The 21,316-nt window shown below is 38.0% G+C and overlaps 1 protein-coding gene across 1 annotated transcript in view; it reads right to left on the bottom strand.

Moving 5' to 3' along the window:
• Positions 1 to 21,316, bottom strand: part of MTHFD1L (methylenetetrahydrofolate dehydrogenase (NADP+ dependent) 1 like) — a 135,980-nt gene that overhangs the window by 61,136 nt on the left and 53,528 nt on the right. The window contains exons 19-20 of the mRNA XM_065732137.1: positions 20,438 to 20,506; positions 16,912 to 17,023 (exon numbers count right to left, since the gene is read on the bottom strand). Coding sequence (XP_065588209.1) covers positions 16,912 to 17,023; positions 20,438 to 20,506 — 181 coding nt within the window. The remainder of the gene's footprint in view (positions 1 to 16,911; positions 17,024 to 20,437; positions 20,507 to 21,316) is intronic.

Raw genomic sequence — 21,316 nt, 5'->3', positions numbered from 1 at the left:
TTGGAAGTACACTACCAGTAGGTTATTTTTCATCATGGGCCATAGGTCAAATCTAGCAATTAATACATACACCTACACATCCTTAGAAATAAATTCAACCAGAAATAAACATCAGAAATAAATTCAATCAAGATCATGCAGTAAGTTCAAGTCATTCCTCCTAGTAGGAGATCTGCATGAGGGTGACCAAAAGCTGAGCTCATTCTCACAGAGTAACTCAAGGGATCTTTGTTCAAAGTAACCATATGCAAAATGCAACACGCAACTGCTACAGAGCTTTCTACAAAACACTTACACAATATCTACTTGACCCAGTTCAGCTACCAAGAAAACCAATAACCCACAGCTTTCACTCACAACAAGAGCCTGTAACATCCAAATTAGGTATGAAAAGGGAAGTAAAATCTCATAAGTGTGGAACCAGACAAAAGAGATGAAGTCTGGGGGGCAGCACAAAGTCAGAGCAAGGATTTCCTCTCTGCACGATTGATACTGTTGGTTGAAGTCTCTAATTCCACTTTAGGGCTCAGGCAAATGAACAAATCATTCTGATGGTTTTGTTTCTTGTTTGTAATTATCATAACCCCTTGATGGAATTACCACCATGCTGAGCACATCTGGGAATATTTTATCACCTATGCATGACAATAGCTTAAATACTCAGTGTCATGGCTTAAGCAGCTAATTAGATTTCACAGTCATGCTTAATAAAAATATGTAATTTTTTTCTCCCCCTAGAAATACATATATAGCATTATAAACAAACAAAGCAGTCCTACATTAGCCTCACTTCTACACACTGCTTAAAACCCTTACAGGAAGTGATTTCTGAATTTATATTTTTCCTTTTTTAAGATTAGTTCATTGACAATTAAATTTCATGTTAATTGAGACTAATTTCTAGCAAAAGTAGCTTCTCCCTAGTCAGCACTTTCTATCAACAAATCAATGTCAAAATAAAACATTTGTACTGTAAAGGGCCAAGTCAGATGCATACACATGAGGTGAAGCTTTAGGACAAAAACTGAGAGTGAATTCCTGAACAATGTAAAAGGAAATGGAAACTCTGAGCTGCTAGCTGCCATTTACTCCCCACATGTAAACATATTTGTTCTGGTGCAGCTGTCTGCTGGCAAACTCAGGAAAAGAAGAGTTCAAAGTCACAGAAGCACATGAACTGTGAACCTGGAGCTCAAGGCATGCTTGTTTTACTGTACCGATACGTTCTTGTTTAAGTGAAAAATACCAAGGTATGTAACTGCCAAAATAAACCAGGATGATCTGTGACTTATCTAACAGGATATCATATTTTTGTTAGTATAGCTAGGGATGAATAAACCAGATGTGTCTTCATTCTGATTGGCAATTTATCTGATGTGAACTGAAATTATTATGACTGATTTTGGAAAGGAATAGGTATTTTTCCCTTTCTTACACTCCGCCCCTGGCTTTCCTGTTGATTTTAATTCTGATACATTCTCTGATGGTACATAACACTGACACTTCCCCCTACTACCACTGGACACAAAATCCATCATAGCAGAAAACTGCAGATGCCTATGTTAAGGTTGAGCATTTTTTCAGGAAGAAAACAGCTTCACTTGACTCTTACAGTTATATGCTGTTCTTTTGCTCACTGTCTCAGTGAGGCCTAGGAAAAAAGGGAACAGATCTTAGAGTGAACCAGCAGATATGGGAGTTTGAGCATCTCATGTCAAAAGCATCACAGTCTAACAGCTCTGAGCAGGAAGCCCTGAGCAAAATGAAATTTGTTCTCTGAAAGCAGATGAAATGACAGTTAGGTTGCGTTCAATATTAGATTACCATTCACTCAAGATTCTGCGTGGATGTTTCTGCAATGGCATATGGACAGCAGTCCACCTACAGAAGGAGACACTAGAAATGTCTGCTTCCTTGCCCCACGCTTACCTGCAAGCTACAATTCTCAGGCTCTGGCAGAGAGAACTTTGCTGATAAAAATTTCTCTGGAGTAAATAAGAAAAAAATCTGTAAAATTTTTGACTTCTTTATAAAGCCAAAATATATCAGCTGAAAACAAAGATTTACGTTCAAGTGCTCTGCCACACTACACTGTGGTGGCAGAAGTTTAACTTGTGCTGCCTTCCTCCAAAAGATGCTTTTCCCAATGGATAGGCGTTCTCTGTCACTTCCTCCTGAGAGCAAACACCACACAGGGTGCTTGGCTTCAGGAATACTCTCAAGCTAATAGTCCACTCCCTTGGGACCCCCTTACATCCTCTTTCAAGCTTCTACTCAGAAACGTTTCTTCCCCCCCCCCCCCAGAAAAAAAAAAAGTTGAATTTTAACATTTAAATGCAGAATGGCATTAAATGAGAACTAAAAGCTATAGCACAACCTCTTATGGTTGGTCATTTTAAGAATCAATTGATGGTAACAGTACTTTACAAATGCATCCTGTAATTAGACAAATGAATACATATAATAACTTGTGCAGATTATTCCCAGGCTACAGACAGAAAACTAGCAGAAAGTTCACTTTATTTCCTGCAAGTCAGATTGCCAAAGGGTTTTCTTAAATCTTGATTCTCTCACAATTAACCACACAATTCTTATTTGTGGGTTTTACAGGCGTGCTTACACATGTATGCTGCATGTGCTGAATTTAAATTTCAGGGGGCAAAAAATCAAAACTGAAAAATCCAAGAGCTGAGAGGAGTGGCACTGTGTGATATAAAGTATGCTCTGCACATCCTCCCAGCTTCACATGCCTCCTCCCTCTCTTGAAAATACACAGAAGTGCAGCAGCAGTGACTCCTACCTACACCACACCAATTTAGGGCATGGTCTGACACTGTAGCTGAACTGAATGCATGCCCTGTCTTGCTGAAAGGGGGCATTCCTGCTCCCTTGCAACTCTCCTGCCCTCCTCCCCTCCCCACTGTCTGTATTTCCCACAGGTCGTTGGCATGTATTTAAATGGAAGATAAACTGTTGGATTTGTTAACCAGAAAACAAACAAACAAAACAAAAGTAACAGTTTATTTTCCCACTAGGTTAGATTTGAATCAGCTCACAAGAGACAAGACAAGTGTCTGAACATGTTCAAACAAGCAACAGAAGCCAGGGTAGGAAGGGAGGGAAAGCCCCACTTCAACAGTGCCAAACTGTTAATTTGTTGCTTGCCATCTTGTCAAACCATGCTCTTTAAATGTTCCGAATGTAAAATTTGCTGTCTTCTCACAGCTCACTAGTAATGAGCTCATTATTTAGATTTATTTCTGGAGATTAAAAAGAAGTTGAAGATGTTTTATAACCAGAAACAATTCATTCTAATATAAATACAGAGAGCTGCATGTGGCTTCATGTTTCTCCAAGTCCCTCTGCTCAGTATGGTTGGTTTCACACCCACTTTTTTAATAACTTCTATGTCCTACAGTCATGCAAAGACCCATTACTCAAAGGTTGCATTTGCTCCTGTATATGTGCTATAGAATGCCTACTGAATATACTTATCAAATTTAAACAAATCCCCATTTCCTAACCTTCGTTTTTCATGGCCATGAATGTAACAGTACGACCCAGGCAAATTCAAACAAAAGAACTATGAGTTTTAGGTTGTAGCCTTTCACCATTCATAACATGTTTCTTTTGAGAAAGCAGAGCATCCTTTTGCTCATATGACAGATGACCATGTTTCTAACGTGGAGTACAATTAACGACATAGGAATAAAGTAATTAGATTACCTCATCCTTAAGAGATCATCATGGCCTTTGGCAAAGAATTATTAGCCTTCTGGTAATGACAAAATTAAAACCTCACCACTTTTCTTTTCTTTTTTTTTTTTTTTTTTGTATTATTTATATGGAGTTGCATGGAAGGAATAATTAGCAGCACTGATAGATCTGCATTTAAGACCATTCTTTTACAATTCTCAAGCTCTAAGAAGTGTATTAACTTACATCACCTGCAATACTACCCAAAGTTTCATCACAACTCGACTGTTTCCCTGCATATCCTACCACAAGACTATCATCTGCTCTCACTTTTAAAAGATGCATTTGGCTTAAACTCCAGCTCCAGATACGTCTCTAATCATCTGCTCTCTGTTGAGGATTTTGGCTCCTCCTGCTTCCCCAGGAAGGGTTACAGAAAACACACTTGAAACACACCCTGCATTATAAGCATCAGGAAAATGCTCACTTCAAGTGGCAGGCAGAGAGCCCTGGAATCGTTCTACCCATTTCAAAGGGCTATGAATTAACACCTGTCCTAGCACTTACATTGTGCTGATTCATAAAGCAGGACAGAGGAGAAGAAAACAAGCTCGTTCTCCAGATAGCATAACACATCAACACATGGCTTGGAAGATCATGTGTTTTCTAAACAGCAACAGAAACACAATCAGGCTGTGAGTGATGATCAAGGCAGCAAAGGATGAATACACAATATTTTGCAGCTACTATAGGAATCCTCAAAGCCTGTTGCAACTCAGAGACAAAATCCACTTAGCTAACTACTGCCACACTTCCACGTGCCTTCCAGGTAGAGCAAGGTCAGGTAATCACCTCACCGGCCAACATACACTCCTCCTCATCCTGGTGCTAATCCAAATGTGCCTGCTCAGGGATAGCAGGGAATAGTGCTGGCTGAAGTGGATGCCACGCAACAAAGAGAACAGCCAGATCAGAATGATCAATGCCGCTGTCACTAGGTGCAATCACCCGAGGCATGCTAGGGGTCCAGTCATCAATCACTTCAGTGTAAACCTACCTCATAACACAGGCAACTATTTGCCTTGGGCTGCCACTTTGTTACAGCTCCTCCAGTCCCGTGGATTCCTTACTAAACCACGTGCTTTCCTCACTGCTCTTCTAAAATCCCAGGAGTGACTGTTTCCTATGCTAATAATTGTGTCCATGACTTGGGTATTATCAGCACACACATCCAGTGAATCCACCTCCTAGGAGGAGTGACTAGTTCTGTTCTTAATTCTGATTATTTTTTTATTTTATTTTTATTATTTCACTTATTCTCTGCTAGAAGACAGAACTTTCTCCTCTCATGACAGGCCTGGGAAGGGATGCCATCAACACTGTTCTTGCCAAGACTACTGAGCCACAGTTTAGAAATTCATGAAGAGGGGCAACTTCCAGCAGTTTGTCTAGGTGAAAAAATGAGCCAGTGCAACATCCAGTACAAGGGCTTTAAGTTAAGTTACTACAGAAGGCCATATAGAGAGCTTAGCAGAAGAGCTCTTCGCTGGTGGAAATTTCACCAAGAGTACAGTATGTGTTTCAAACACATACAGAACTTAAGATTACCAGAACAACTGTCCAGAGAGATAAAGCACCATATACTTCTAGTAGTGGTATTTAGGAGATGGGAAAAAAATGCCTGGCAGCGAGAAGATGCAACATAAGCCAGACAGGAGCAGACGAGGGTAAAGAGCCAGTGATGTAAGCCCACTGTGCTGCAAAAAACTTTGTGAAATATCCACATTCATGATAAATGCAGCAGAAACAATTCTAGATCCCATGGAAGTTTTTCAGATGTAAGCCCTCCTACATCTTTTGCAGATAAGCATTAGCTTGGTTTTAATTTCCAAAGTTTTTAAAAGAAATTGTACTAGACCAGCATTTGAATCTCTCCTCAAAGTATAAGATTGATGGATTGTGTCAAACATTAATAATCATTTGGAATTTTTGGATGAGGGAAATGGACTCAGCTGGTTAAAATTGCCGTGGAAAGTAATTGTGTCTGTTGAACCATATGTGTGTGCATGCATGTAATCTATCTTATAGAAAGAGTCACAGACTGAGGAGAGTGACAGTGCTAAGGTCTCACACCTAAAAATCTCATATGGAGAAGAATGCTTCCATATAGATTTCCCAACTGAAAACAAAAACAGAACAAGAACAAAAAACTGAAACCAAACTATAATTCTACTAGTTTACAAGTCAAATCCTTTCTCTTACTCACAGCTAAGCCATTTGTTTAGTGCCTAATGTTAATTTCTCTACTTAACCACAATTCATGTAATCAAGGCAACAAAATTCCTATTGCAACCTAACCAGTATCATTTTTTAAATACTTGAACATTACCAGTGGATCCTTCTTTGGTGAACGTTATAATTTATTAATATACTTTTTTTTTTTTCAGTTCCTCTTCTTAATTGCCCATCATCTTGTCATCCCAGATGCTCTTTTATACTCGACCCTCCCCCATATTTTTGTGCTTTTTCACTGCTTGTGCCAGCAAAGGGCCCCCAGTCCTACACCAAATTTCTAATTGGCTGCAGAAAAAGCTGAACTTGCAACCCTTGATTTATGAAGCTGTTATTCAGCCTCTTGGGAGCTCTGCTTGAGATGTAGTAGATAGATTCAGCATCCTCATGCATGTAAAGCATCTGCTCTGTCCCTGACACTTCACTCTCACTTGGAGGTTGCAGTCAGAGCTGGAGATACATTACAAGCATGGGTCTTATTACTGCAGGAAGCAAAGTTAAGAAGTTTGAGTTTGTCAACTTCAATAAAACTGTCAGCATAGAAAACAAGTATAAAGAGACCTACAGAAAGACGCAGCATATAAAGACAGGCCGCTCAAAGTTTAAAAATAGTTGTAACCCATATTTTCTCTTCCTGCATTTGAATCCAATCTATTCTCTCCATCAAATCAAATTAGTTACATAGCATTTACATAAAACAGAAAATATAATATCCATAATGACAAGGTCAGAGCAGCAAACTGATATACCATATAGGATATTTTATACAGTCGTAGCACAGACACTGAATGCATTCAAATCCTGTCAATATCTGACCTTCAAAAGCACTTTGGGTATTTACCAAATCAACACTCCTCCCCATTAACAAATCACAATAGCCATATATACCTAGTATTACATGCAATCTAATTAAATATTTAGAAATGGTTTAGAAATAAATTTCCCTAGAAGTGAACGTGTGATATTTTTAATGCTCTTTCTTTTAGGGCATAAGATCAGACGTGTAAGCAAGCCTAGTTTCTGTTTTCAGAGAGAAACACTGTTTTCAATTAAAACTATTTAGAAATTCTCAGCATGGAACAGCATATATTGTTAGTTGTTTGAATATTAAAAACAAGAATCTGAAGTCAGCATACTTTGAGAAATCACTGTATTTTTCTTCTATATTGTGTCTTATCATAGAATAAATATAAAAATATTCATAAAAATCAAAAGGCAAAACAAAACACTTGCAAATAGAATTTTTATGTGCATTTTTCTTCCACGACCATCTGAAGGGATATCTGATTCCTTTCCCCAGACCATAATGTTATTTCATTTGGACTGGTACAAAGAGTAGCACAGAACAAGAAAAAAAAAGACACTTCTGAGTTCTGCTCCAAAAGTTCTTTCTGAAATATGTATTAACACTTAGTGTGCATATTCATATGGAAAAAAAACCAACAATGCTGTTAAATAGAAACATGCAGTAGGTTATATTGAAACAGTGCCAACTATAACTGCCATAATAAAAAATGGAAATACACATTTATGTTCTTATCAAGTTTCACATTTGCATTGATTTTTCTGGAGCCTTGAAGATTAAGTTAAGAGTTCAGAAAATACACACACAGAAATAAACATTCCCCCCCTCCGTGCTTGTACACTGTTAACAATTTAATTATAAAAGCTCTCAGAAAACAAATATTCCCTGCCTGCAGATTCAAAAAGACTCTGAAAATAAAATATATATATATATATAAAAGTTAGACTGACATGATGGAAACATTTGAACAAACCTAATTCCTACTCAAGTAGTCCATAAAAAGAACATTAGATTTCAGTATCAGAGCCATTAAAACAAACAAAAATCTAATAAACAGCTTGAATTTTCAAAAGGTATTAAAAATAAACCACCCACTAAAATTAAAATTCAGCCTTTGAAATGGGACTTGAACTCTGTATGCATATTATGCCCTGCTGACCCTTGCTAAAGGGTATAAGCCAATATGAAATACTCATAAACAGAGAGAGAATGATGGATTTTCTGCCAAATAACCCTAAGCAAAAATAATTCTGTTAGCTAGGGAGCCTGCCTTTATTTCCTTTGCTAAGTGATGAATTAAGAGAATATCTTTGCACATATGATGTTTTACTGTTCGCATTTTTTAACCTCTGGCTCTTTTCTTCTTATAAAGAAAAGCGATTCAACCAGCAGGTAACAGAATAACAAAGAGCTGCTTATTTGCTTCTTAGAAGTTGAGCATTTTCAAGTGAGGTGAGATCGCTAGCTTAAGGAGGGAAGGAAAACACAACAGCATAGAAGTTGCAAAGTCATCAGTTTCTCCTCAGTAGGACAGTATTTTATTTTCTAGGAACTGAGTTTTCCATCTATTTTCTGAATGAATAATGGTGCTTTCCTATTTATTTTCACCTTGAGAGAACAAGTCCTGGGATGAATAATAATGGATAGGCCTCAACAGTTGTACAATCCATACTTTTAATTTATGAATGTGACTAATGGAGAAGAGTGTTAAGCTTACACACCCTTAAAATATTATGACAGCATATCAGTGAATTCCTGATGTGCATTTATGTTCAGTCATCTGCTGCGGCTCTGCAAAAGCCCTATCACCTGAAAGATCCTGTAACTGTAGTGCTTGGTATCTTCCACTCGGCATTTTCCCATAAGCAACAGTGAAATAGTCCATGCCCTCCCAGGAAAGATTATAAACTAAAACCGAAAAGAATGGGATTATGTATGCAGGCACAGAGACTGAGATTACATACCTGGAGCCACAATGCTTCAAGTCCAAGATGGAATTGCCAACAAGAGGCATGCATGGCATGTGACTTGACATGCTTAACAGTACTTTGACCAAAAGATCAGTTATTGCCAGAGCTCACTGAACACGTGCTAGTGGTGGCACACCATACAGTGGGCAGCTCGCTCCTTGTCAGTTACTGAGCAAGAAAGAAGACCCAAGGACAAGTCTTCCTACAGATCTTCTGGAAGTAAAGATCTCTTTATTTGTAGATTGTGGTACCACTATGCCTTGTGCAATTTAGACCAGGATCTTTGGAGCCTTACAGCACTACTGTCATGGCATTACCTTCCTTCCCCACAACCCACTGCTGCAGTTGTGCTAGCACAGCTACTTGGGCAGCTGCACTACAAATGGGGTCAGAAAAAGCATTGTAGAGTTCTGAATGCCTCTTATCTGGCACATAACACACAGGCATCAGAGTAGGTCAGTAACACCCACTCTGATAATGCTGTCAAGCACCTCATATCAGCAAACATTAGCCTTGCGTTAACATGCTTAAACTAAAAAAAAACATGCTTAAACTAAAAAACATATTTGTTCAAACAGCAAAATGCTTGAATGTAGTGGCACAACTTTTTGCTTCTTGTGAAAGTAAGGACTGAAGAAGTCAGAGATAGAATAATGCAATGTAAAAACTGGATGGAATCATAAAAATTAAAGTTCTTCAGAGGGACACAGCATGGATTCTCTTTCTAGTGGCAGCAACAAAAAAATTAGAAATAAATCTTGGAGCTGAAGGTTTAAATGTAATATATCACATGCTGTAATTGTGCCAAAAGAATCTTAGCACAAGTATTTGGGCTTTATTTCCTTTTTTGGAAAAAAACTACTAAGAAAATAGATTGAAGTGCTCGATGACATTCAAAAGTCTACTGAAGACTATTCACTTAGTAAATTAAACACACTATTTTGGTAAAGTGGCTTGTAAACTTGTTCTACAAAGTCTGCTCCAAGAGTACATAAAATGGATACTTTCAAAATACAACTTTGTATGCACTGGGCAGATAGATAAAGCAACCAGCAACATCAGTTTACTCTAACAAGAGCACTAGTGCAGTAAAGAGTCAATTATTTAGCTTTTAAAATTTTACTGCTTCTACCTAACTTTATACCATTAAGATGCATGACCATTGCAGCATTAAAAAGATGGGCCAACTACCGAAACAGCACCAACTATTTGCAATAACCCTCCTTACTTCCTTGTCATACTGTACTGGGAAAGACAGCATCAGACCCAACCTTGGCTAATAGAGCATCCTCTGTAATACAGCATAGCATGGGATGTACTCTTTAGGAGCAGTAAAGAAAGCAAATGTCAAGCGTGTAGTTCAAGCATGAAAAGTAAAGTTCAGGAGTTTGGTTTAGGATTCAAAAAACATTCGTGCTTCACTTTTCTTCTGATTTTCAACTCCTCCCCTCAGCTGAAACACCTTCATGAGATCAAGAGACAGATGGGGCAATCTGCTGAGTTGCCTACTATATTAATTTCTGACACAGTGACACAAGGAAGTTTATTTCTCTTCCTATTTTATCCTTTAAACATAACTTGGTGACTCCATATTCACTGACAAAAATAAACAACAGTTCATCCCTTCTGTTTGCCTTAACAGAGAATCACAGCAGAATCTGACTGATGGAGAAAAGAATTTGGAGTTTTACATTGTTTCACTACTTTTAGCCCGCACAGAGGGAAGAAAGAGCAGCAAAGAGGTGATGTAAGAAACGCTGATGATGTTGGATGCGTTAAGGTCAGAAACAATGACCTCCTCCTGAGCAGAGCACCAGATTCATCACATGGAGTAGCTAACTGCATTCTGTGTCAATGAAGTTAGAATGGTTTCCCTTTTTGTTGCTGCTGTTGTTTGATTGATTGATTTGGTTTTGTTGACTTATTTTTTTGTCTTCGTTTGTTGGTATTTGCTTTTCCTTCTTAGCAAGGCTGCCAATGTACATACAAGAATAAACAAAGATTGCAAGAAACTTTGTCCTCGTGACACCTGAAGGGTGACAAGTTAGAATGGGTTCTGTAATCTAGCCCCCACTGTTCATTGGTGCAATTCAAGATGCCCTTCTCTGAGGAAATCTTTGTTCTTAGCAAGACATTTGAAACATTAGCAACCAAAATAAATTCAGTCTAACTGCTGCTGCTTTGCGTTCTTCCTCTGCTCTCTCCCATATGGGACATGCCTCCTGAAAACATAAAGAATCCCACACCCTTCATCTCTTTGCAAACTACATTAAGCTATTTTCCCTAGGAAACTATCCCCCACCCAAAAAAAAACCAAAAAAAACTGCTGGCTGAGCAGAATGGCAATTCAATTGTGAAAAAGGCACATTTTCCAGTGCTTTGCCAACTGCCTGTCAGTAGGCACTTGTCACTTCTTGCCTTGGAGTAACTGGAAAACATATTGTGAAGGCTGCCAGTAAAAATTTCAGTCACAATTTACACCAGGCTTGGCTTTCAGCATCCTCCAACTTCTGTGGATCAGCCACATGTTAGACATTAATCCTTGACACTCCTAGATCTGAAGACAGCAATAAAGTACAACTTAGGGATGAAAGAAGTTAACAACACAAAAGAAAAAATAAATGACTCAGCTTCTCATCTGTAACACAGGACTCTGCTTAAATGCTGAGCTCCACTTCCTAAACACTTGCTGAGATTCCAGTTGCCCTTGGTATTTAACAGTGAGGTTGAATCAAAAGCAAGTGAATTAGAATCAGTTTAACAGGTCAGCCTAGACAAGTTTGGATGGTGACTGTCAAGACGGATACGTACAGCATGCTGTCGTTCATAACATCTTCACCCATACTCTGAAAGCAATGCCTCCTATTTTATTATGCTGGCCTGTGACATCAGAGGCAGATGCTGGTGGTATGGCAATAGAGGTTAACCCTTATTGACTCCAATATTCTGTTACATTTTGTTGCCATGCAACAGATGGCAACAGGGGGCAGTTTGATAAAATGGCATCTGATGCTGAAGTGCATATGAAGCAAAGGTGTGTTGTTGAATTCCTCCACGCAGAAAAAACAGCACCCATCAACATTTCCTGAACAATGATGGAGACCAAAGTGTGTATGTGAGTACAATGCAGCAGTGGGTGGAGCATTTTAGCAGCGGCAACAGCAATGTGGAAGACAAGCCACATGCCAGACAGTCATGCATAGCTGTCATGCCATGAAATTGGGAGCATCTTGGAACAATTCATCTGTACAAGTTGGCAGGTTACAACCTCGGAACTATGTACAGAGCTGAATATCAGTCTAAATGCGCTGAAAATGAGGGCTGCAACATGGTAAACTTTGCATTCACAAATACACAGGAACAGAAAGAACGCCATATGCAAGTTTGTCAGGACCTATTGAACTAATACAAGTCTGAAGGTGACAGTTTCATGTCACCACTATTAACCAGATTCAGAATGACAGTCTATGGCGTGACACCACACGAAATCTGCATCAAAGTTCAAGATGTACTCCTCAGCATGCAAAGTGATGTGCATTGTCTTTTGGGATAAGAAAGGGGTGATCCTTCTGGATTTCCTGGAACCCAGACGAACTATCAACTCTGAATGTTACATCACGACACTGACTAAGCTGAAGGCTCAAACTTCCAGTCAGATCAGAGAAGACGACAACCTTCTTGCAACACGATAGTGCCAGGACCCATACCAGTTTGAAGACTGTGGAGCTCACTGCTGTTCCTGGATGTACTGTCCTACCACATTTGTCATACTGCTGGGATTTGGCATCTTCTTGCTTCTATTCTTTCAAGCTAATGAAAGATGGACTGCATAGGCAATATTTTTCTAGCAACAATACCATCATAGAAGCTGAAATAGATTTTCTATGAGCACAGCATGCAAGCTCTACTTCATTGCTGGCAAAAATGTATCGCTAATGATGGTGACTGTTGAAAAATAGTGTTTTGTATATGAGAATCTGTTCTACCAAATAGTGTTGTTATTCTTTTTGTAGCTGGTGTGGTTTCCATGGAAATAAATTGAAGGCATTACTTTTGAAGTGACCTAGGTATGAGGCTTCAGCAAGTTTGAACTTAATGAGGGACTGTGATTCCCTTGGATACTTGACACTGAAGAAGGGAATGCTTTCCATTAGAGAGAACTCACAAGCAGGCTCAGCAGTTGCACTTTGTTTAGATTTTCATAAACCAGACTTGTACAAATGCTGCTCACTGACAATATTCAAAAGGCACAGCATATTGTAATTCCAGCTGCAGAGTGAGCAGAGAAATAGGCAATGTAGGCAAGACAAAGTCAAATTTATACAAATTTTAAATGAACATTTTTGGGAAGAGGTCTTTTTTTTTCTTTTGTCTTGGCAGTGAAACACAATCACACAAACAACGGGACCTACAAAAATGAGACCAGTGTCTCACTTACGGCCTTCCCAACTCACCCTCCCCTGCACCAGCTCTGGTGTTTTTGTGACTCTAGGCTGAACTGCTGCTGTGTTAAGTCAGCAGAAATTGAAGCCAACAAAAAGGGCAATAGGTTTATGTCACTAGGAAGTCATGAAAAAATGGTTGAGGACAGGCTGAGAAAGAAGGCAGGCTGATGTGGCTGTGCAGGCTCAATCTGATTAGCTATTGCATCTACAGTAGCTTTACTGATACTTCATAGTTCCAAATGAGGCTATACTTTTATAAACATATATTTCAACAACAATACTGGCTTATGTAATATTGTCTCATTTTCCTCCTCCTGCATGTACAACTTTTTGCCCAGTCATTGCCTGGGAAAGGAAGAACAGGGAGTTTTTGTTGTTGTTGTTATTGCTTTCAATCAAGACCAGTTGTCCTGCTGAGTTTATCAAGTGAGCACACAAACAGGAATGGTGGCAAAAGTGAGGCATTGCATGGGACTGGAAATAAGGAGCTGGAAGAAGCTAAACCAGCACAGAAAACAATATACGTTTTGGTGAAACTGATGCAAATTCAGACCATCTTAAAGAGAATAGCATGGCCTACAGAGTTAGAGTTCTGCTCTGATGTAATTATGCCATAAGTAAAAAATAAAGCAATTAAAAAGCCATCTTACATGAAGGAACTAGCATTCTCAAAGTAGTTATTCTACTACACAGGAAACTGATTTGATTTCTAACCATCGCACATTTCTCATGCTCCTGCTTTGGCTGCAGCTGCACAAGGCTGAGAGCTACACACGCACAGTTCATGGGCCCCACAATGTCTCTCTTGACCATGCAGTTCTTCCACTTACCTTACATTATTCCCAACACATCTTGGATTCTTTCATAAGATTATGCAGCTCCCCCCTACACGTGGCAAAAGAAAGAACTTAAAGTGCTCTGCCAAGAGCCTAACGAGCATCCAAAGTGAGAACAGGACTGGAAACACAACAATTATTTGGTGGCAAAAGAAAACCACGTAGCAGTGAAAATCTTTACTTCTATCAAAAGCAACTAAACTCATTCAGATAGTTACAATCTGCAGCACAGCTGACCTGAATTCCCACCATCAGTATGAAAAACAGCCTACCTCCCTGAGATTCAATGGAAACACAAGGTTCAGGCACACAATACACTGAGCTGAATGTGGGCAGTTACTAGCCAGCTCCCTTTGCTGTACAGCTTCATAGGGCACAAGGCTCACTGTTCACATGCATGCAACCTCAGTGTGGGCTGCTGCACACTTAATTGTCCTTCCAAGCCTCAGTTTGGTAGGAGAGTATTGGACAAAGTTTAATAAAGCAGTAAGTGCTACCTACAGTGTCTGCTCACAGGTCGTTATTATTATTGCATTTGTTAAAGTGGAAATCTTCCACTAAATAAAGCCATTTAAACTAGTGACCACCTGCAAAATTTATGCTGAGCGTTTTAGGAACTACTGCTGTTGACATCATTCAAAAAGATCTGAAAATCATGGTGATGTTCTTTGCTCAGAGGAGTGAGGTAGCCTAATTTTGGACCCAGTTTCATTAGGAATTGTGTTCTGTAGAGTGAAGTATGGAACAAGAGCCCTTAGCTGAAAGCACACCAAGATTTTCACCTGCAACAGCTATACTGCTTTGTCCCTGAAGAGAAAAGCTGGGGACAAAAAAAAAAAAAGCAAAAAAAACCCCACTTAAGACAAACCAGTGGGCCAGGCAAAACTAAAAACAGAAGCAGGAAATGCATGCATGTGCTCTCAATGCTTGAGAAAGGCACTAAATACTGAGAAACCTAAACCCAAGGCAGTACTTTTTGGGCTCCAGAACTTGTAACAAGGCTCGAGACTGCTGTCAACTTACTTCCACTCAAATGGGACAAAAATTACTTTTCCACTGACAAGTTTGCTTAATGCAGAAACAAAGTTACTGCTCCAATGAAAAATATTAGATACCTCAAATACTTTCACTTTTTACTCTGCTTTTTACAAGGCCATACACACACTGATAACCCTTAATGAAATATTAATTCTATTATCATAAAATAAATGTACTCAAAATGCAGAAATATTCTTCAAGTGGAGGCTTGATTCTTAAAGGGGAAATGAGCAGGCCTTGAACAATAAATGAAGGAAACAACTCTTTATCTTGAAGACTGTGCATCTTAAAAAGGATATGCAAACATGCAAGACACGGCACAGACAACCTTGAAAACCTCAAGTCCCATCCCTTTAACTGCAGTACAAAATTGACTCTAGGATTTGATATTGTTATTAATGCTCTAATGAGAATCTAAAGATCACTGCACTACTTTAGTGTTTCATAAAAAAAAAAAAGTACTTCTTCTAGGTACAGAAAACTACAGGAGATTAGAAAGTTACTTCTATAAAGATAAACAGCCAGAAACTATAAAATAGAAAACCCATAAGCATTCTTTAAAAAGAAGCAAGCTCGCAAGATAATGTACCATAGATAAATAGAATTTACACCTGTTCAACACTTTTGTTGTTAGCTAGAGATCAATAAAATGACATTTTTCATTTATTTTAATTTTTCCCTACCAAAGTCCATATGATATACAATAGGTTTCAACTTTTCATACTTTACTGGAATAATTTTTACTGCTTTGAAGAATCTTATAAAATCTACCTCCATCTTCTTGTTCACCAGAGAGCAACTTGGAATCTTTCCAACCTCTCTGTGAAAACATAGGCTAGGCTTTGTGTTACAACAAAAAGTTCTACGTTAGGTAACAACTCAAACAACTCTCTCATACTTTCTAGGATAAGCCATGAATTTAAACATAAACAACATTTTCAAGTAATTTAGTTCTCTCTATGTAATTTAGGCAACACATAGGTATGACATAAGCATACATATACATTTCTCTGCTAGACTGAGGGCACTGGCACTCAAAGCCTTATGTTTCATATTACTGCACCTCTTCAAAAGCTTTGTTCCGTAGGTATTCAAAGAGCAATTTTAGGATTAACTTAAGCCAATCTGGCTTCTGCCTGCTCTCCTACTGTTCCTAGTTACATAGAAAGAACTTTCCATCTCTTTTGCTTCAGTACTAGCAGTAGTGCAATTGCAGAAAGGTTCATGGAAGCTCAACCAGCTGAAAGCTTATCGCTCATTCCCACTGGATTATGATTCGGCTCTAAGCCAATTAATTCAAATTAGGTCTGCTGTGGTTCCTCGTCTCCCTCCCCAGTCTGTTTCATATGTGCATTTCTTTGATAACAGGTTAGCAAGGGCGCTCATTACACAGACAAGAATGGCTGCAGCAGTGCAAAGGCATTACTACTGCAAGGTAGCAACACCTTCTATGTTTTAAGAATTTTGAAGCTTAAAAATAACCAATTTTTATAAAATTTAGGTTTTTTGTTAGTTTATTTTAAGAGATCAGATGAATACTAACATAAGGAAGTATAGGATATATAATGGTACCTTTAACAGGTTTGGCTAACTTCAGAATGATGATGGGAACACTTAAGGCAAAGGGCAGGGCAAGAGAAGTATTTTGTTTTTTTTCCCCACGTTTACCTCAAGGCTATTTAAGATTATTAGGTTTTAAAGCTGTTATTCATTCCAACATTAAATAAAGTATCACTATTACCTTTCACAGCTGCCTTATCCTCTCACTTACATCACTGCTTGCCAACTTAACCAACAAATTTTAATTAGTAAACAAAATAATTACTTACCTACAAAACCCTTTTCCCCAACTAGCTTAAGGGCAATTTTATCTGCCAAAACAGAAGAATTTCCATGTGCAATGTTGGCAAAAGGTCCAGCGTGGACAAATACTGGTGTTCCCTGAATGATCAAAAAATATTTTTCATTAGTTTAGTGGACAGGTAAGAACACAAACTCAATAGAATTGCAAAGTAAAAAAGATGATATACAAACCAAAAGCATGCAGAGCAAGAAAATGAAAACTTGGAAAGTTGTTGTTTTCCCTTGTCCCACAAATACAGCAGTATTATTAAGAAAATATGCTTTATAGAAAAAAAAATCCTTTTTCTTCCATAAACAATATTTTCTGTCATAACTTAAGTATTTCATTTATGCTTCACTATATAACGTAAGTGAAATACTTAGGTTACGATATAAAATATTTGCCAATTCCACTAACATTGGATACAAATTTCTCACAAATAACAACAACACACACCTACAGAAGCAATTACACATAAATAATTGTTTTGGTTAGAAGAAAGACAGGCAGCATTCCTTTGCCACCGAAACATAAGTTTTCAGGCTTGTTCTAAGAATTTTTGTTTGTTTGAAAGTAGGAAGAGAGGAACATACATACATATTGTCAGAGGATGTTCCTCATAGACCAGACAACTGAGTTAGAACCTAAAAACAATTCTGCCTCATACATACAAGAAATAGAAGAAATAGAAGAGAAGTAGCAGAAAAAGTCAATAAACCAGAAATTGTGCCATGTAATAAGAAGAGTTCTGAATTTCTTGTGGCAAGTAATTACAGGGCCACCCTCATTACAACCTAGAACGCAAATCACCAGAGGTAACACATGGAAGCAGAAGTACAAGTGATAAAAGAGCAGCCCAGCTCATATCTCAGCAGCTACGCACAGAGAGGACAGAAGGGCCACAACATCTCCTGCACTATTGTCTTTCCAAGATTTCATTTACAAAGCATGGATGGGAAGAGATTTGGATTGTGGGATCCAACATCCAGAATACCAATATCAAAGAGACTCCTTGCCACCTACTTAAAATCAAAACACACTTTCTAACTTCTGACATGGAAAGATGTTGTTTTACGTAGCAATCCTGGAAGGAGAGTAGTCTAGGTACTTAAGAGAGTGAACTCCAGCAGAGTCTCAGGACCATTCCACACAGCCTGGAATAGAGACAGCAGCATCCTCCCCAGTCAACTTCAGCCACTCTGTATCGGTCCAGTCGCCTCGCTTATTTTCTTAACATTCTAAATAAGCTATGTCAGGAAATAAAGAGTGGCACAGGAGTGCATTCTGATGACTGTTCTCAGAATAGGAAATTTTATTATCCAAGTTTTAGTACAAGAAAATAAACTCTAATTGTCAATAAATATTTAAACTTATAACATCCCTCTAGCTGCCAGATCATACTTACTACCATCTTTACTGTGAGTGGCACATTGAATGTAACATGAGCAGACCATCACAGAGCAGCCAGACTGCATCTACAAAGAGTTGTCCCATACAGCAGCTGCTCTGTTATGCGTGGTATAAATAAAGGCTAAACATTATGGGATCAGCTCACAAGGGAACAAATCTGTCATGACAAATGTGGATAAACACTACAGAATCATTATGTGCAATTCAAACAAAGTAATCTCAGTTCTTCAATACTAGATTGAAAGTTCTGCTGCAGCCAACATTTATTGTAGGTGGTGTCAACAACACTAAATTAGCATTTCCCTTATTTTCCATTTGGAGATTTTACTGCAATTCTTGCTTATAAAACAGTCAATCACCTACTCCTGGAGGTGGCATTTCTGGTGACAGAATAGAAGGGTCACATCAGAAATCAACAGAGCAAGAAACATCAAAAAGAGCAAATTAAAATACACTTATCAATTAACACGTAAAAATAAACAGACGCAACATTCATATCAGATCAGTTCTGTGCAGGACTGCTATTCAGTCACTTTTGACTTTTTTTTTTTTGTTTGTTTTTAAACTTCTAGATTCCAGTATATGCAAAACTTTTCTCAAATCTAGTGGACATGCTGAGTAGGTCATTCTTCTCCCTCTTTCAGAGGTTCTTAAAAGCATTTCCTCATACCACAGCTCAAAAGCATACCCGTATACAGGCTCTTGACCAGATTGTATCTATCTCAACAATGGCTACTTGCAAGCATGCAAGTCCCAGAACAAAGTGTCCATCAACTGAAATAAACTCTTCTTACAATTGTAATTGTCTTTTAGAACACTATAACAGAACGGTATTTTCTAATAGGTATGTGAAGTGCAATTAGAGAAGCTAATTTGTCAGTGACACTTAACACACAATATGTTAGCTTGGTGGCAATTTAATACACATTTCCGGCCATTACATTTTTAATTCTATTTGATTTTTAGTTTCTGTTGGTAAATTTTTGTATTAACTTCTGACACATGTATATGCTTCATGCAGCCACATCAAAGAACAGATTTTTTTTTGCAGAAGAAACAAATTAGGATGCCTATAGCAAAACAACACACACTATGACTTAAATTCTAATACTCCCTGAGAATAGCAAGTTGTCACTATCCAAACACAAAAGCAAATATGTAGTTATGACTCTGATACGCTGTAAGAAGAGACTTATCTAGGGACTGTGCTGGTATCTTTCCATACTCCACAATTCCTCGATGTACAAAGAACTGTTGTAAGATATTCCAGCTATGTAATTTTGAGAATCAAAATTTCAATTAAAAATGTATTTGGAGAAAAGTTAATGTATGTTTCCAAATCATCTCTATTATTTACCCATTTTTCTCTCTCCCTGCCCCCATGAATGTCATTCATTGTTCAGCATACTACTGAAAAAGCCAATACTAGCCTACCCAGGTACTAATAAGGTGCTATTAATTCTTTCTTTGAGCTGTTGGAAGAAAACTCACTAGGATAAGTGTAAATCATTCCTTTTACAGACCAGAAAGGCTCTATTTAGCCCCTGAAGGCATTATGTCTGGAAAGAGTGGGTGTTAACCCTCTTTTGAAAAATCTGTAAACAGGCAGGACTCTTCTGCATTTCTAAATGGTACAAAATATAACTGAACAGAATGGTCTCAGCGAAGCATCTACCTTCCACTGATATTGATAGGATGTGGGAACTATCATGGGAACATGCATATAAAGCTAACATATGTAAAGGAAACTTTTATACAAAAGGAAGACAGGAAACAGATGTAAGTCTATGACTCAGAAGTCCAACTTGCTTTCCAGTATGCTCAGAAGCAGTTCAGCAATCTACTGCACCTTGTGGTGCAGTTCTAGACAAAATTATGACTAAAGCCAGAGTCTCAAACAATTAAAAAAAAGGATTCAAAAGGTATATATGCAACTGGAGTTATCAATTAATGTACACAAATGAACATTTGCTAAAATACCATTACAGACTTGACCTTGCCTTGAACCTTGAAAGTTAAGTGCAGTCACTGGAGAGATAAACTGCAAGGACAATACAGAATTTGAAAGCTGGAGAAGGGCAGATATTACAAGCCATACTTACCTCTAATGTTTGCATTAGTGTTGGCTTAATTGCATCTTTCATCAAAACTGCCAAAGCACCTGTTACTCCCTAAAAAAAAAGTACACATTTTAAGGAAGTCAGTTTAAAAGTGCAACATTTCAGAGCTATGCTTGAGTGTAAATTTAAAAAAGGAAAAAACCTTATAGTTCAAAGGAGAAACTGAGCTCACAGATTTTAATGGATAAGTAGTACTAGTGTTTCATAACATATATTTAGAAGCCGACTCAAAATTTTTAGCATATTGTATTAGAGTGCCAGAAACAGTAGCAATTGTACTTTGAGTACAATCTGGGTAGAAGACAAAAGGTTAATATTCTTCAGAAAAAGAACATTATGCGATCAGCATGAGGATGTTCACAGGAAACAAAGATGAAGTGGAAGCAAAGGCCTCTGAGATCTGAGAAAGCAAGATGACAATAACTTGTTAAAATCGACTAAAGAAATGACAGATGTATTTCTTTCATGACAGAATCAATAGTGTTAATCAATATCTAGCAACAACCAGAAATGGTAACTTGTAAGACCTGTAAGTGTAATAGACACAGGAGGAAAGTAGGCACAGAGTAGATAGAAAATGCATTCTGACATCAAAAATTAAGAGGTGCGTCACTGTGATGACAAGACAACAAAGGGAGCTGAAGGAATCACTTGGTTCCAATTTAAAAAAAAATCTTATTCTTCCCTGAAAATTTTGCAGACTATTAAGTATAAATTTCACATTGACTAATTTTAAAAGAAAAAGTCATTACATCCTTATAGAGCATTTACGCTAACATTCAGTGTCCATTTTAGTAAAAAAAACAAAAAAACCCAGACAAACAATTGAGTAGCACTTTGCTTGTAGTTTGATAGCGCTGT

Source organism: Cyrtonyx montezumae, unplaced genomic scaffold, assembly GCF_038088225.1.
Source record: "Cyrtonyx montezumae isolate F1298 unplaced genomic scaffold, pur_monq_1.0 scaffold_0, whole genome shotgun sequence".
Classification (NCBI taxonomy): domain Eukaryota; kingdom Metazoa; phylum Chordata; class Aves; order Galliformes; family Odontophoridae; genus Cyrtonyx; species Cyrtonyx montezumae.
Note: the sequence above shows the minus strand (reverse complement) of the source record. Positions and strands in the feature narration are given on the sequence as shown.